At 45.4% G+C, this 16,963-nt stretch overlaps 1 protein-coding gene across 2 annotated transcripts in view; it reads right to left on the bottom strand.

Moving 5' to 3' along the window:
• The window catches only part of S6k (Ribosomal protein S6 kinase), a 96,695-nt gene that overhangs the window by 42,970 nt on the left and 36,762 nt on the right, over positions 1–16,963 (bottom strand). For both annotated transcript variants that reach the window (XM_084597392.1, XM_084597393.1), the window contains exon 9: positions 11,595–11,685. In XM_084597392.1, coding sequence (XP_084453518.1) covers positions 11,595–11,685 — 91 coding nt within the window. The remainder of the gene's footprint in view (positions 1–11,594; positions 11,686–16,963) is intronic.

The following is a 16,963-nucleotide window of genomic DNA, read 5'->3' as shown; positions in this document are numbered from 1 at the left end:
AAATCTAGAAAAATCGGTTCAGTCGAAAATTTTCCACGCCGTGTCTTCACCTCCCACAGGTGCTATGCATTAGCTCCCGTTTATCTCGAAGCAGTTTTCGGGCATAACGCGGATATCTCGAAACTTTGACCAGAAAGACCTAAGGCAAAGGTCTTTACCGATAGGTGATAGGGGCTCCGAGCGAGCACTTTGTTCTTATACTAAGTGCCGAATGTGGTCACGTTCGAAGAGCGAATGTAAAAATTCCCGTGGACATGTTTTTGCAGTGTTTACTTGCAAGCAGTTTTCATTCATCCCGTCTAAAACAAATTTTAAGATTCTGTTATAGGTCTTTTCAAATTCTTTGACATTTTTGCCAATGATAAGGAGCGCGGGATCATCAGTGTAGCATAGGAGGGTAATACAGTGAAACCTCGTTATAACGAACAGTTAAAAAATCGGAAAATTGTTCGCTCTATCCATAATCCGTAATATAAAATTTCGTAGAAGATCCATGCAAGAGCAGCAAAATTCAATCAGAGAAGGCACAGCAACTTGGAGGGTGCCTTCTTGGATCACGTCCATTTATTTACGCGCAAAGAACTGCATTATCGCGGCCTGCTTTTTTGTGTTGATCGCATTCCGTATCACGCCTGTTCCACAGTTTGCAAACGCTCAACAAGGGCAAACCCACTGCTCTCAATAGCACTGTAGTGGCGGCGCAGTAAATCCAATGCAGCAAGCACTTCTTGTGAAGTCTGAATGTTCTCAACGTTTGCACGGTCAGCCTGAGCTTCGTCTGCGGGATGTTCAGAAACGTCCACAGCGATTTCGGGGTCCGTCAGTACAGCCGTGGTCGCCGCAATGTCGTCACCGCCTACAAAGTCTTCTACAGTCATTGTTGCGGGCATGTCACCTCATGTCAGAAGCTCGCGGAGCTCTGCTTCTGCTTCGTCCCCATCGTCACTTGATGCGGGCCTCTGCTGGAACAAAAGCTGCGTGCCGAAAGCAGTTGGCAATCGTTTCGCCTTTCACGCTGTCCCATGCCACTTTAATGCTCCCAGAAAGTAGATCTTCAAGTCCTGCTTCATAAGAAGAGTGTCAATCAGTCTCCTCTTGTAAACTGCCTTTATCTTGAGCTTGGTCTTTAACGTCAGTTTTGCTCTTTTTTTCACGTTCACCGCCATCGCAGCACTACGCACACCCGCGCACCACACTCGACACGACGACCTACGCAGCCTCCGCCGAACGCTACGACGGCCACGCCTCTGCTAATACTAAAACCAAAAAACGCGAATGGCGCAAAAACCAAAAGAGCAAGTTGTTTCCTTCCTCCATCCAAAAAGGCAAAAAAACAACATTCGATCGTGCCGCTGCCACCGCTGCTGAAGCGACGCTGTCGGCGATTGTGAGATACAAACGATTTCTTATGGCCTCCGAGATCACCTCGTGCGCACAAACAGGTGCGCGTGTATGGTGGCTAGAAAAGCCCCTTGATACTTTGAAAGTTATGCCAACGATTGAACTTTGCCGCCGCCGCGCTACCTCCTCGCCTCCTCCTCGCCCCTTGGGCGCCCCTTCGCTGAAGGCCGGCTCTCCGCCAGATTTTCTGAGTGACGATTGGTCTCCCTGCCGTTGCCCTTGGAAACCAATGCACTTCCGGCGTTTTCCTCGTGTTTTCTTTTTCCTTCGCGCCATTTTTCTCCTATTCTCGGCGAGCGAATATTGCGCGCTGTGCTTTTATTGCAGCGTGCAAGCTCTATGCCGTGCTTTTGCGTGTACAATTGCAGCAAGTGGTCTGAAGATGGTTATGCAGTATTCATGATACCTCAAGGCAAGCGTGACGGCTTGCGCAAGAGTCGATGTATTCACAAGATTAGTCGAAAGAAGTTTATTCCTAGAAAGAACAGGGTTGTTTGCGACGTAATGCGCCTTTCTCACTCCCCGTAATAACGCGTCACCTGAGGCTGCGTTTTCTATTCCTGCTTGCTCCTCAATATTTTTGCGGCGGCAACATGTTCATTGTATAAAAATAAGGTCGTCCTCTGCAGCATGCTGAATATTCTGCGAGGCTCCAAGGCTCCATCATTTCACACGCTGTCGACTTCTGTAGTCAGAAATACGGCAATATAATCTGCTTTTTGCTGTCAGTGATAACTGGAAAAGTACAGTCTCTCGATTGCATTTGTCGCGATTATGCTAGGATCCCTGGCCTCCTTCATTAAAAATCAAAATTAGGGCTTGTAGAGGAGCTAGTCTTTAAAGCTTGTACTTGTAGTGCGCGTTGGTTACTCAGAAGCAATGAATGCTGGCCCTGAAAAACTCTTTGGCAAGTAAACCCGAGGTATTGCGGGTAATCTGCACTAGTTAGGTCGTACGGCATTTTCTTTTTTCAATTCTTGAAAGTGTCTTGCCATGCTTCAAAGCATGCGTGGGTTAAAAAGTATGCGTTTGTTTTATCAGGGATACGGCCAATGTGCAGGGGGTGTTCACATAATCGCACACGCTCCACTTTTACCATGACTACTAGGCGTTGGCAGGTTACCTTCGCTTTGAAAGCTGGAGCTCTAAAACCGCGATTCCGCGTATTCATTCACTGCGAGAAACGTTTTCCCATCGATGTCAAATCAGCCAGAATCATTGCATCAATTTTCTGTATTTACGAAACTTAAACAATCAATAATGATTATAGTTATGATGTAAAGATAGGGGACCATTTTGCGAGCAACAATTCTTTGCACTGTAACATATTACTCATTTCAATTGTATGCAAGATTTTTTTTTTTTCACCTAGCCTGAGTGATTAACTCATCGCTCTATGTTCTAGCTACATTTCACTGAAGACCGGTTTGAGCCGCCAATATTATACGAACTCTAAAAAAAAACTGAGGCTCAACGCAGTTCCATTAATTTTCTCTCACCGACCTGTCCTGAAGCAAAGGAAGCCTCCTCGACAGAGACATGAGCCTCGAGCTGACAGCAGTCAGTTATTTCTGTGGCTTGCTCTTTTCCCACCTCCATTTATGAGAAAATAAGAAAGTATAAGAATTAAAAGTCAATGTATAGTTGTCTCGTCAGATATGAGGTAATAGAGATATGACTGACAACGTAAGTCAATGAAAATTGAAGTATATCAATGGGTCATGGGACAGCATCAGATTAAATAGTGATGGTTATGAATAGTGATGGCTAATGATGGTGACTGTTACGGATATTAATAGTAAATGAGAGTAATAGGCCCGGATAGTGAGGTGATAGTGTTTGTTGCGAATAGTGACAGTTATGATAGGTCATTTGACGGCATTAGTAGATATAGTGATAGATAATATAGCGATAGTTAATGAATTGGCAGTTATATGCTTTCTCATTTCCGCACGTTGAAGGCTTATGTGCCCCGTTTTTTTATTTGATTTTTGCGTTCAATGAAATTACGCTCTTTTACATAGCGCATGAGGCCACAGTATGCTTGCCCCAGAATTTCAGTGTGTCGGCAATAGGGCCCACCACTTCTCCCAGTGTACCCTGCTGTCTCTTAACCACACGCGAAGACAGTGAGTGGCCGCGTATTCATAAAATTATTTAATTCCTCCATCAGCATCATATCAAGACAGCCGTGGAAAACCTGTTCCTTGCCTCGAAGCGGCAAGGAACAGCTCAAAGTTTGGTTTTATACAAAATTAACTAATTAACGCAGATTACTGCGGATCGCTGACTAGCACAGTGCCATTACACCTGGCCTAAGCTTTCCAACGGTATACGGTTTGATGTTGCAGCTAAAATTTAGATTTTAATTGCAATTTACTAAATTAAATTAATATGGCCCAGTAAATGATCAAATACATGTGCAATTAACCAATAATCCAATCTCATGGTTGATCACGTGACATATACTATGCTTAGACAGATAGCTTGACAGCAGCGAAATCAAGGCTGGTGAAGTTCAAAGCACCAGCCTGGATCGTTTTCCGAAGTTTTACCGCGGTGACAGATTTCACGCCCTAAAAAAACAAACACAAAGTCAGAGGCAGTACTAGATTAGGTGTACAAAGTAAAACACCTTATCATGTCTGCAGCACAGAACTAGTCTGAAAGCTTTGTTTATCAGTATTCCCCATTCAAACAGTTCTAAGAAGAAACCAATCAATTCATGAACATTACTTTCGGCATTCTCAATGCTTTTCTCGCAATTTTTCAAAACTTTCGTGCACTCCTGGAGCGCAGACCTGGCCCAAAAGCTCGCGCTTCACTCATTGCTGCGGCCGGCCGGCAGGCGCAAAGGAGAAAAAGCGGGTCGTGCGCAGCACTCGCCGCCGTCGCGCGAGGAGAATCGAGGAGGAAAGCGCGGCGCGGAGGAAAGTGTCGCTACTTTCAAATTATCAAGGGACTTTAGTAGCTAGATGGGGGAGGTGGCGCCAGCGCCGGCGTATCCGCCGAGAAAGAGTGATCCTCTGGTTTATGTGCTGCCGCGAAGGCCGCGGTGGCGCTGCGGTCAGCTTGGCGATGCAGTCACGTGATCGCGCGCGTGTGCAGGTTTGCACGGTGTATGGACGGTGCGGCAGCTTTCCTGTTTGTTCGCGGCTGCCAGCGTGATCTCTCGTTTATGGCAAGATGTGTTTCGCATGCTGACATGTTGATGTGAGTGTCTAACTTCGTCGAACAGACGAACTCCAGCGAAAAAAAAAAATCACAGTATGTTCCTTACTACCAAAATTATCAAGTTTCATGTTCTTACTAGGCAGCACTTCTATGTTAAGGCCCACAACTGTAATCGCAATGCTAAGCAGGAAGGAATGAAAATGCTGAAGCTTAGGAGGGTGCTCTAAGTTGCATATTTAAGGGGGGACCCGGGTCTTTACAGCCGAAAATCGGTCAGAAAATCGGATTTTCAATTTTCTCGTTTTCGCAGCTATCTCCGAAGTTTCGTTGAAAAATATCACCTAATTCGCGTGTTACAGCGTTCCAAAGACGAGAATCTGCGCGTGTGGCCCTTTAAACTGAGGTCAAATCGCTCCGAATTTCGATCTCCCGCAGTTCGAGAAATACGCGATCTTCGGGCATAATCTTGGTGTCGTTCGAAAGATCGCGATTCAGGCCATTCCTGTATCTCGGTTGGTGACCATGAGCGAGCCCACCGAAACGGAAAACAAAGGAACAATATTGCGTGAAACACGCCCTGCTGTTGGACTCCCACCGCAGGTGAGCAAAAGGCGAGCTTTGGTTGGCTGGCGGCGTCGACTGCTTGCAGTACGGCGCCATTTTGAAAAGGTCTCTCCTTTAGGCCTAGTCGGCCTAGCGCCGTTCCCTCATCGTAACCACAACGCGAAATGCGCAATACTGAGATTCACGCTTCGTTATTAGCCTAAAAAAAATAGCGAGAGGAGATAAACGCGCCGGGGACGCTGCATCGCCGCATCTGGTTATCTGTAATCAATGACGAAGCGCCGACGCTCCGCGTCGAGTCCGCGATGGCCTGATAACGACGTAGCATAGCCGGTCATGCTCAGTGCGATAGAGAGGAGCGGCACGATCTGCCGCGTACGGAATCGTGAGGGCGCAGATGAGCAAATGCAGCTTTCAACGCTGGGATAGATCGTCCTATGAGGCAGTGCCGCGACCAGCCGCAGCGGCAGTCGCGAAGCAGCGTCCCGCGACTCGCGGAACATAGAGAAGATTGCGCGGAATCCCAAATCTTGTCGAAATAAACTTTCTTTTGAATGCTACGCGGTGCAAGACGAGCAACGGTCGCTTATCACTAGTTGCAGGCCAACTGCGTTTACAGCATGAACGTGAGAATGGTGATCGCGCGCCAGAACTTGGCACCAACTTTTGCGGAGGTCACGACGCAAACGCACTAGTCTTGGTGGCGGCCTCTGGACCATGCGTTCCGTTCGCCAGAAATTTCATTCTTTGATGTAAATGATGCACTGACATCAGAAGCTAGTCAGAACCCACTTTAATGAGTTACTGTTAGCTTTGGTGCTTCAAAAATTTATCAACACGTTTTTCCTCAATTTCTCAAAATCAAAATATTGAGGATGATACATGTTTGGAGGTGCGATATCTCTGGTTCTACTTATGATATTGCTATAATTCCTTTTGCAACAGAAAGGTAAACTCATGTACAGTGCAAAAATATAAATGAATTTGTAGTATTAATAAGGAAAGGTTTTAAAAATTTCATGTTTTCTGAAGTGTCAAGGTGGGTTTTTGGTCTCTGAACTTTGACAAGCTGTAACTTTGGTTAAAATGGAACCAGGACATTAAATCTTGATTTCTGCATTCTCTGTGTGTTCTAAATTGATTTTATTTTATCAGTTTTTGTCAGTTTTTATTATAACTCTTGTAGTTTTACTGACAGCTCACCTCCAAACAGAGAACATAAAATGCTCAATATCTTCAGAACTAAATGGCTTACATAAAATTAATGTACATATTTGAAATCAGCACAAAAAGCTGCATAAATGGTACAATTTTCATCAAAATCTACCAGTAAATAAAAAATAGTCTTAAGACCAGGGTCCCCCCTTAATCAAGGTTGAATGTAATATTTTTTTTTATTTAGCGGAAAGTGATTGCCTCCCCATTTCTTAGTGCCAAGCGATGGATGCAGTGTTGGTATCCAATGTTTTATGTTTTTTCTTTCTAATTACATAAAAGCATGTGAAGATATATCTGTTATTTTGAATGACCCAAAATGTTATGATGCAGTACATTGCTATTACTATGATGTGCAATAAATTTTTGCTATGCTTTGTTTTGCTTGCTTGGATCCCCAATCACATTTTTTTAGGAGTAACTTTTTTAGGAGTATTCTTGAAACTGAAGGAGGTGGAAAACATCTACCAAAGAACAGCGAACCTTTTTTCTTTCATTTAATACCCCTTTTAATTTTCTTCTTACATAATATTTTATGCCCTGGGGCAATAAACAACGTTGTGGAAATAAAATGCGACCGCACGGAGCCGAAACATCCTTCCAGCCTCATTCTTTTGGTCTGTCTCCTACTTTCGACATTCCCTATCTCGACCAGATGGGACTCATTCAAGAGCCTTCAATTGCTGAAACTGAAAGGATAGATACGCCAATATTCTACGCACCAGAAGTATTGGAGTACCAACCAATCGAATTTAATTGTTTTGTTTGTCGAGTTTCACGTGCCAAAATTACTCGGGCTATGAGAGACACTGTAGTGGAGGACTCCAGAATTTCGACCACCTGGAGTTCTTTAACTTGTACTAACATCGCACAGCCCACGGGCGCCTTGAAGAGGTCGCCGCGGCTGGGTTATGAGATCCCTCATCCTTGGGCACAACAGTCGAACGCTCTAACCACTGCACCACCACGGCTTAAAATTGCATTCTGTCAGCCGTAATCAAGTTCGTCTAGCGTTTAATGAGCTAAACCATTACCTGCAACAACATCACTGAAAGGCCGACGCGTTGCACGCATGGCAGGCATACGTATACCGTGGCTCAAGGCGAGCGGCATGTACTATGCATTGCACTACGACCAACAGCGCCACCTACACCCGGCTTGAAATGGAGGAGCGGCTTCCATCCGCCGTTGGCGTCACCTCCCCCTTCTAGCCACCATAGCATGGGGGTAATCTCAGAGGCCATAGATTTCTTCGGCTGTCAACTCCTAAAGCCGTCGTGGCATCTGTGGTGCTGTCAGCGCCTGTGAGGTAATCCTGAACGTTTGCTGCGCCGCATAACACACATGTAGTGCAATGAAGCCTGCCTCCTGCTATTAAAGTGAGGTAGTACTTGGCGTCGCGAAGTTCGTAATATTCGTTTTGTGCCGAACCGCGTTCGCTACGGGAAGTTAAAAATACATGTTTTTGACAGAAATATTTCGAAAGAGTTCGTTATATTCAATAATTCGTTAGATGCGTGTTCATTATATCAAGGTTTGACTGTATTAGGATCAGAGATAATATCTTGCACATCATTAACACACAAGGAAACAACAGAGGTCCCAATACTCTCTGCGGTACTCCTCTTTGAATGTATTTTAGTTGCGAAGAGTGTGCACCCAGTGAAACATACTGTTTGAGATTGTTTAAATATGAAGCATGGATGTAGAGTAAAGACTCATTAATTCAACCCCGCTTGATCTGAGATAGACTCATCACCGTCAAATGCCCATGTATAAATCTAAGGCGATGAAAGCTTGATGAAGCGTCGTTTACCCAAGTTGAACGTCCTTTCATGGCATATGTAAATTTGGCTGTGCTACCAAAGGGGCACTGTGTCGTGGTATGACCTGCTCGAGTGATCATCTGAATACTTTCTCTTCGGCTTGAAATGCATATCATGCTGTTTCCTGTGCCCCTGCAACGCTTCAACAACAGCAGGCAAACTGACGATCAACAAGCCCCCGTTTGTTGCACTGTTTCATTTTCAGAGCTTCGCCACCAGCCAGCAGCACAGTGGTTACTGGCCCCAAATATCAGCCAAGCCCACAGCAGCATACTGTTTGAAATGGGAACTGCCTTGTCACTATTTTTGTTGAGAGGCCATTCGATAATTCAACATTCGGGCAATTCGGACTATTTTTCTGCACTCCCTTGAAGTCCGACTCAGCAAGGTTTCCTCCTTTCCAACAATGCACTGTTTCCATGCTGTACCAGCTTACCTTTTGCCCAAACAATGCCTTCACATGCATTCTCTAGGGCATCACTACGGGCTGGCATTTCATCCTGGCCAAGAGCAATTCACTAATGGCGCCACTGGTGGGTCGCTTCTGAGCGAGAGGACAGCCTATTCTGCTCTTTGAAATCGAGCCCCTCTGACTACATTCGGTTGTTCCCCAACCTTCTCTCAAAGCAGATGGGGCATTTCGGGGTCAAGTGGATGATTCCCATCCCCCTCAGTGTGTCATGATGGCGGCATTGAGCAACACTTTTGCACAGGCTTAAAGCCACCAGAATTCAACCGGCATGTGTCACAGTCTCAGCGAGTTTCCTTGCTGTGATTAGCAGCAGTGATCATCGTATCGCGTGGATCACAAGAAGGCTACAACTGTCCCACACGGCAACCATAATGCAGCTGCAAATCACAGCTGCGGTAACCAGACATTACACACACTGACACTGAAACACTGCGCAGACAACTGCAGCAGCCATGTTTGTAGGTACGGAACAGGCTAAACACAAGTCTCCTTCTGCGGTGTGTTTGATACTTCTTTGCAGCTCCATTTTCGTGCCTGTGCAAATTCAGCGAAGTGTTTGTAGGTGTGTAGAGGGCAAAGAATCATTATGCACCAATGTCAAATATGCAGACAAACACGCACACCAAATACAATACAGTCGAACCCGGATATATTGAACTCTGAGGGGATCGCGAAATGTTAAATCTCGTTACAAAAGACACTCTGTTATAAAAGGCACTTGAAAATGGTTTGGTTGGTTTCCCTATGTCTGCCATGTTAACAACACAGCATACAAGAGACTATTTAGAAGAGACACAATCCAGGTGTGCTCATGCATGTAGCTGAAACATACCAACTCTTAAATGATGCACTTCAGATTCCTTTAGTTAAATTCTGTTCCATATCAGCATCTTTTTCGTTGTATATGTACGGAACTGAGAAAGAGTGCTTCCCCATTAGTATTGGGAAGTCAAAGCAACCCCGTGGTTTCAGCCACTGGCATCGCATTACTGTCACCTTCAAAGCAAATCAAAAAGCATGAATGACATCCAGCATATTTAACTCCTCGCTGTTAAAATTTTATCACAAGATGAAAGCTCAGAATCCCGATGCCTTTCTCTTTGTGGACAATGCTTTTTGCAGCACCAAAGTTCTCATACTCAGAGCCACCTAAGTTATTTTTTCCCTCCAAACTCCACACCCTACTTGTGCACTCTGTCAAGTTGCTGTACAAAATAAGATTGGTAGAACGCCTGTTGCTCGACGGGCAGCAAGACTGTACAATAATAATTGATGCGAAGTTTGCTGTTCAGGCAATTTCAGATGTCTGGAATGGCCTGAGAAGTGAAGCTGTGAAAAATTATTTCATACAAGCAGGCTTTAAATGTGATGATATGATGTAAGGGGGTCCATATATGGATATGTGAAGCTGAAGCTTCGGCAAGCATCCAAGAGACTGCTGAGGTATCAGAATATATTGAGGAATTCGTATCTGCAGATGCGGATCTTATGTGCTTCCAAAGAGCTTACAGACTGTGCAATTCTCGCGCAAGTAAATGGCACATGTGCCATAGAGGATGACTATGAGGACATTTCAGAGGAAAAGTGTCAACATCTGAAGGTGACGAGCATGTAAGAGTGCTTCAAAAGTATTAGAGCAACAGCTAGGCTTGCAAAGTGAAGTGCTTTACTACCAAAATTTGGGAAGAAATACATTCTGCACTCACAAAAATACATAGCACAAATAACTTCTTTAAGCTTTCCTGAGCAATTCCCTATTAATTTATATGCTGATGTGCAATAAACTGATCAACACAGTGCTTTTAGAATTTTTGATTACAAAAGACCTTGCTTACAAGAAACATCTTTTTCGGGTCTCTTGGGTGTCTCTTGTAACAAGGTTTTACTTCGATATATCAATAATTCGATATACAGAAATCGGCTTGAGACGCCACTTGTAATCGTGAAAAATGATACTGTATTTGTCGTGTAGTCAACCTACTCACATAATGACCGGGAGTATGTTCCTTGTTGTCAGGGGGTGGTCTATAAAATTCCCTTTGCCTGTGGTCAAGTGTATGTTGGCCAAACGGGACGTTGCATTAACACACGTCTCTGTGAACATAACCGCTCCCTGGTATCTGCCCGTTCCTCGAACTTAACAGACCATTGCCATGAATGCCAATCATGTTCACCTTTATTCCATTATAGCGACATTTTGTGCAAACACCCGGTGCAGCTGACACGTGAAATCGTTGAAGCCTTTGAGATGAGGAAAAGAACCAGGTTGTGCGTCAGCAAACCTTCGCTGTTACTGCGCGATAGTGAAGTGGCATATCTTGACAACACGTAGCCACATGTGCTCTCTTTGTATTTGTTGTGTTCCCCTATATATAGTGTTTCCGATGATTAAAAATCAGTTGAGAGTCAGCGCTTGTGGTGTCTCTTTCTATTCTTTCGTCTGTGTTTTGCGCTGTTTTATTTTTAAATCACATAATGAATCCACCTCCCACTTTTTCGTCCCGCAATTTAAAAAAAAAACGTTCGGTGGCACGTCCCTCCGTTTCGACCGTCGCATCCACAGCTTATTTGCTGGTAGCGCGCCAAGAGTGATAACGTTGGGGCGCGTTTATCTTCCGACTATACTTTTGATAGATCCTGCAGTGGCAAGGAGAGAATTTGGCACAGTGCCCGTGGGGGCTTGATTGCACAAGCCTGGTTCGAAGAAGCTTAGTACATGTTGAAAACCTCATTTGAAAACACTTTACTTGAAGGACAACAATGCTTCAACATTCAAGCAGACTTAAGTGTCTCTCAAATTTTCTTATCAAGTGACCACTCTCGGAGCTCCTAGCAGTCGCTCAAGGACACTTCCTCGGAGCCACGGTTCAAAAGTTCAATGCAACCAGTTAAAGATATCATAGGAATGTGCAGGGGTAAGTGAAATGATGGCTGTTACTCACTGCGCCAGTCAGCATGTCGTACATGAGTGCCCCCAGACTCCACCAGTCGACTGCCTTGGCATGGCCCGTCCTGGTGAGGATCTCTGGAGCCCTGCACAGTCCATTGTGGGCAGAAGTGAGCACAATGGTCGACTACTCAGTCACACAGAGTAAAAGTTTAACTCTGTTAATCCACAACCCCAGATATTCTTTAGTTTCTACAGCCCTGTAATCTGCAATGCAAATTTCAACAGTTAATACAACCAGCAGCTTGAGCTAGCTTAGGTAGTTGGAAGAGCCCAGGTGCAGTGTGCAACTGAGAACAGGCTCCTTGTAGCAGCATTTGCAGCAAACAAAACTGCAATACAGTCAAACCCGGATATATCGAACTTGAACAGGATCGCGCAATAGTTCGATACACAGAAATCGGCTTGAGACGTCGCTTGCGATCATGAAAAATGGTACCATATTTGTCGCATAATCAAGCCACCCGCATAATGAACTCCCCCTCACCTTTTGCCGCAAAGAATTTGAAAAAACAAAAAGCGTTTTTTTTTTTTTTTTTTCCCCCGAAAAGTTTGCCACAAGGCATAAGTTGAGAGGGGAATGGGGAGCAGGAGATAGTTAAAAGAAGGAGTGAAGTCCAGTTGCGCTTATGTATTCACAGAGGTTGGCATTAGTTGGTGGTGTGTCCCTCCTTTTTGGCAGTCGCATCCACAACTCATTTATTGGCAGCACGCCAAGATGCTGCGAAGCGACAACGTCTTGGTGTGTTTATCTTTTGACTATTTTTGATGTTAGTTGGTGGCGGGGAGCGAACTTTGCAGAGTGCCCATCATGGCTTGATTGCGCAAGCAAGCCTGGTTCGATTTGTATCATGCCGTGCTTGGGGAGGGCGGAGTCCACTGCCACAAAATCATTGGAAAGCGTGGAAGCTGCAAATCCCTTTTGAAGCGAGCAATGCTAGAAGCCGGTGTCATGATCGCAGGCGACGGCGTGCTTTTGTTGATTCATAGATGCGACAACGCTAGACTCTCGCAAAAAGAAAAGTATGCCGCTTTTTAACAGCCGCAGCCACTATAGCATATGCAACGCCACACGTTAGCATGGCAACACAAGCTGCGTATCGCACAGAGAGTTCACAACACACACTGGAGTAAGCGTCCAACATTCTGTCTGCCACGGGCTGAGCTGGCATATCAGCGCATGTGTAGTGTGTGCTGCTGCAAAGACCGGGAAAGAGAGAGGAAGTCGTGAGCTCTGATGTGTAGGGCCACCCAAGACAGACAGGTCCCGGCAGAGAGTTCTGACAAAATGTGATCCACTGGAGAAGGTACAGTAAAATCTCGATAAACGGAAATCGGTTAAACGGAACAGACGCTTAAACAGAACAAACTGATCAGAGTTGGTTGGTTTTCTATCAACGCAATGTAAAAAAAATCTCGTTAATCGGAACTTAAGTTTTTCGACCATCGCACAAGCAGAACCAAAAGCAAACTCGAAACCAAAACTAGTTGGGCAAATGCAGCGCCATCGCGGTGCGCATCACTGTCCCCCTCAACATCCCCGACCTCCTGGCCGTTTCGGCAGTTTCGGGTTTTCTCACACAGTGCGCTGCGTCGCTGCTTGTTGTCGCGGTGTGCGTGCTGTTCCGTATTCAGTTAGGCGTAAGCCTCAGAACCTTTGTTCGGTGTCGTAGCAACATTTTGCCGCGAGGTCAGGATCCGATGGCTGCGCAGAAACGACAGCATGATGCACTTGCACTGGAAAAGAAGATGGATATCATCAATGACTTCGAGAGTGGTCGCTTTACTAAAACGGTGCTTGCGACGAAGTACGGCGTCCCGAAGAGCAGCCTGACGAGAATCCTCCAAGACAAGGACAAGCTGCGGGCGGCATTCGAAACGTCACGCTTTGGTCCCCAGCGAAAAAGACTACGAGTGGCTGACCACGAGGATCTGGAGAAGTGCCTCGTGCTTTGGCTGCGAAGGGCCTGCAGCGAAAACATCCCCATCAGCGGACCACTCATTCGTGTCGAAGGAGAAGAATCCGCTCTCCAGCTCGGCATTGAAGGCTTTTCGTGCAGCGACGGGTGACTAACTAGGTTTAAAGACCGGAATGGTGTAGTGTTCCGTGCCATTTCAGGGGAAGCTGCCACTGCCGATACGACGGCATGCGGAGAGAGGAAAGCAAGACGGCTGGCCGAAATTCTGAAGGAGTACGACCCTGAAAACGTCTACAACGTGGAGCATAAAATCATTTTTCAGCAGCCATTAAATTAAATCGCAGTTCCCACTACCCTACCAGCAGAAGAGTAAGCGGTCTGTTCTTTCTTTTTTTTTTTTAATATTCCTGTACTCTGAGAAAAAAAACAATGTTCGCTGTGTACTTTGTGCAGTAAAGTTCTTGCCCATTGTATATTGTTCTCCTTATTACCGAAATTTTGCATTTCGGGATTCACTTCCACGGAAATCACAAACTGCACGCCTGCCTGTCGTGTCGGGACCGTGGAAGCTGACTGCGCAATGCTGAACCCATTCTCTCGGTAAACGGAACATATTTTCCCGGTCCCTTAAGGTTCCGTTTAACGAGAGTATAATGGCAACCCACTCCAGTATTTCCTGCCAAGAAAACCCTATGGCCAGTCACAATAGCATTAATGACAGGGCGCCGGAAGATGAGCCCCCTAGGTTGGAAGGCGTCCCACATGTTACTGGGGATGACCAAAGGGAGATTCCTAGTAGCTCCAGGACGCCAAGCTGTGGATGTGTCGGGAAGAGACCGGAAAGTCCGATGTTGCAAGGAGATATACCACATAGCAACATGGAATGTAAAATCTATGACGCAAGATAAACTGAATGTCGTCATAGATATCTTGGGTATCATCGAGCTCAAGTGGACCGAAATGGGAGAATTTAATTCCGGCGACCATTATGTCTTTTATTGTGGGCACAAATAAGAGGAGAAGGAATGGGGTCGCTCTCATAGTAAACAGAAGAATCGGCAAAGCAGTGCTAGGGTACAACCCCAAAAACAACCGAATGATTTCACTTCGGATCCAAGGTCACCCTTTCAACATAACAGTTATCAAAGTCTATGCACCAACCACTACTGCTGAAGAAGCTGATGTTGAGGGATTTTATGCTGACCTGCAATGCCTTTTAGACCACACTCCATCATCAGACGTCCTTCTTCTCATAGCAGACTGGAATACTAAGGTGGGGAGTGAAGAAATATCCGGAATTACAGGCAAGCTCGGTCTTGGTGAGCCAAATGAAGCTGGGCAGAGGCTAGTAGAGTTTTGTCAAGAAAGTAACCCGACTATAGCGAATACTCATTTTCAAGCGCACAAGAGGCGCCTGTACACATGGACTTCACCGGACGGTCTGTACAGGAATCAGATTGATTATATTCTTTGCCGGCAGAGATAGAGAAGCACTATACAAGCAGTAAAAACAAGGCCTGGGGCCAATTATGGCACCGATCATCAGGTTCCAGTTGCCAAATTTAAGCTTTGATTGAGGAAAACACAGAAAACTAGAAGGCCTTTCAGGTATAATCTGGATCAAATTCCATCAGAATATGCTGTGGAAGTGAGGAATCGATTTCAAGAATTAGATATAGAAGACAGAGAGCCTGAAGAGATGTGGACTGATGTTCGTGATATAATACAAGAAGTTGCTACTAAGGCAGTTCCAAAGCAAAAGAAATGCAAGGAAGCAAACTGATTATCTAAAGAGGCTTTGCAAATAGCTGAGGAAAGAAGGATGGCAAAAGTTATGGGGGAAAGCGAAAGATACAAGGTTCTCAATGCGGATTTTCAGAAAATAGCAAGGAGAGATAAGAATGTCTTCCTGAACATATTGTGCCATGCAGTTGAGGGCAACAGCCAATTGGGGAACATGTATAAAACAATGAAAAATATCAAAGGAAGCTTCTGTGCTAAGGTGGGCGTGATAAAGGACAAACAAGGCAGGGACCTCAATGAAGCCTCAGAGATGAAGAGGTGGCGGGAATACACAGAAGAACTGTACAAGGAGAACCCGGATGCGCAAACCCAAAATAAGATGGCTGTGATTACTGATCTCGAGCCGGGCATCCTAAAGAGTGAAGTTGAATGGGCCTTAGCCAGCCTTGCTAAGAACAAAGCTAGCGGAATTGATGGCATTCCAGCTGAGCTGCTTCAAAACCTCAACCATGACGCTGTTAACGTTCTGTATACATTATGTCAGCAACTGTGGACAACCCTGCAGTGGCCACAGGATTGCAGGAGGTCAGTTTACATCCCCATTCAATAGAAAGGCAGTGGCAAAGATTGTTCCAACTACCGCACATCGCGCTTATTTCGTATGCTAGCAAGGCAATGTTGAAAATCCTCCAAGGCAGGCTGGAGCAGTATGTGGATCAGGAGCTTCCGGGCGTGCAAACTGGGTTTCGCAAGGGAAGAGGAACTAGAGACCAGATTGCCAACCTTCGCTGGATCATGGAAAAAGCAAGAGAGTTCCAGAAACCCGTCTACTTCTGCTTTATTGATTATGTGAAAGCGTTTGACTGCGTAGATCACAACAGATTGTGGCAAGCACTAAAAGAGATGGCAGTTCCAATTCACCTCATCTGTCTCCTTAGGAACTGGTATGAAAGACAAGAAGCTACAGTCAGAACTGGGCATGGTCTTACTGATTGGTTCCCGATTGAGAAAGGTGTGAGACAAGGCTGCATACTGTCGCCCTGCCTATTTAACCTATATGCCGTGTGCATCATGAGGAAGGCCGATCTGGACGAGTCTTCAGCTGGAGTGAAGATTGCTGGAAAACATAACAACCTTAGATATGCGGATGATACCACTTTAATGGCAGAAATTGGAGTGGAACTCAAGAGACTTCTGATGCGCGTACAAGAAGAGAGTGAGGAGTTTGGGCTTAAACTGAATATTAAAATGACAAAGATCATGGTGTCTTGCCCTATCAAGTCCTAGAGCATTAAGGGACAAGAAGTGGAAGCTGCGACAGATTTTCTCTTCTTGGGCTCCAAGATTACCCCGGAAGGAGACTGCAGCCATGAAATTAGGAGACGCCTGCTTCTGAGAAAGAAAGCCATGGCTAGCCTTGACCGCCTAGTAAAGAGCAGAGACATTAGACTGCCAACCAAGATCCGTATAACTCGTGCTATGGTTTTTCCAGTTGTGATGTATGAATGAAAGAGTTGGACTGTGAAGAAGGCTGACCGCTGTAGAATTGACGCGTTTTAATTGTGGTGCTGGTGGAGACTCTTGAGAGCTCCTTGGACTGCCAGAAGATGAAATCAGTTGATATTGTCGACCATAAACCCTGACTGCTCATCGGAGGGTCAAATTCTAACGTTAAAGCTGAGCTACATTGGTCATCTGATGA

The sequence above is a fragment of the Amblyomma maculatum genome, chromosome 3 (assembly GCF_055883805.1).
Source record: "Amblyomma maculatum isolate TAMU_Amacu chromosome 3, ASM5588380v1, whole genome shotgun sequence".
NCBI classification, from domain to species: domain Eukaryota; kingdom Metazoa; phylum Arthropoda; class Arachnida; order Ixodida; family Ixodidae; genus Amblyomma; species Amblyomma maculatum.
The sequence above is the reverse complement of the archived record's forward strand: the minus strand, read 5'-3'. Positions and strand labels throughout refer to the sequence as shown.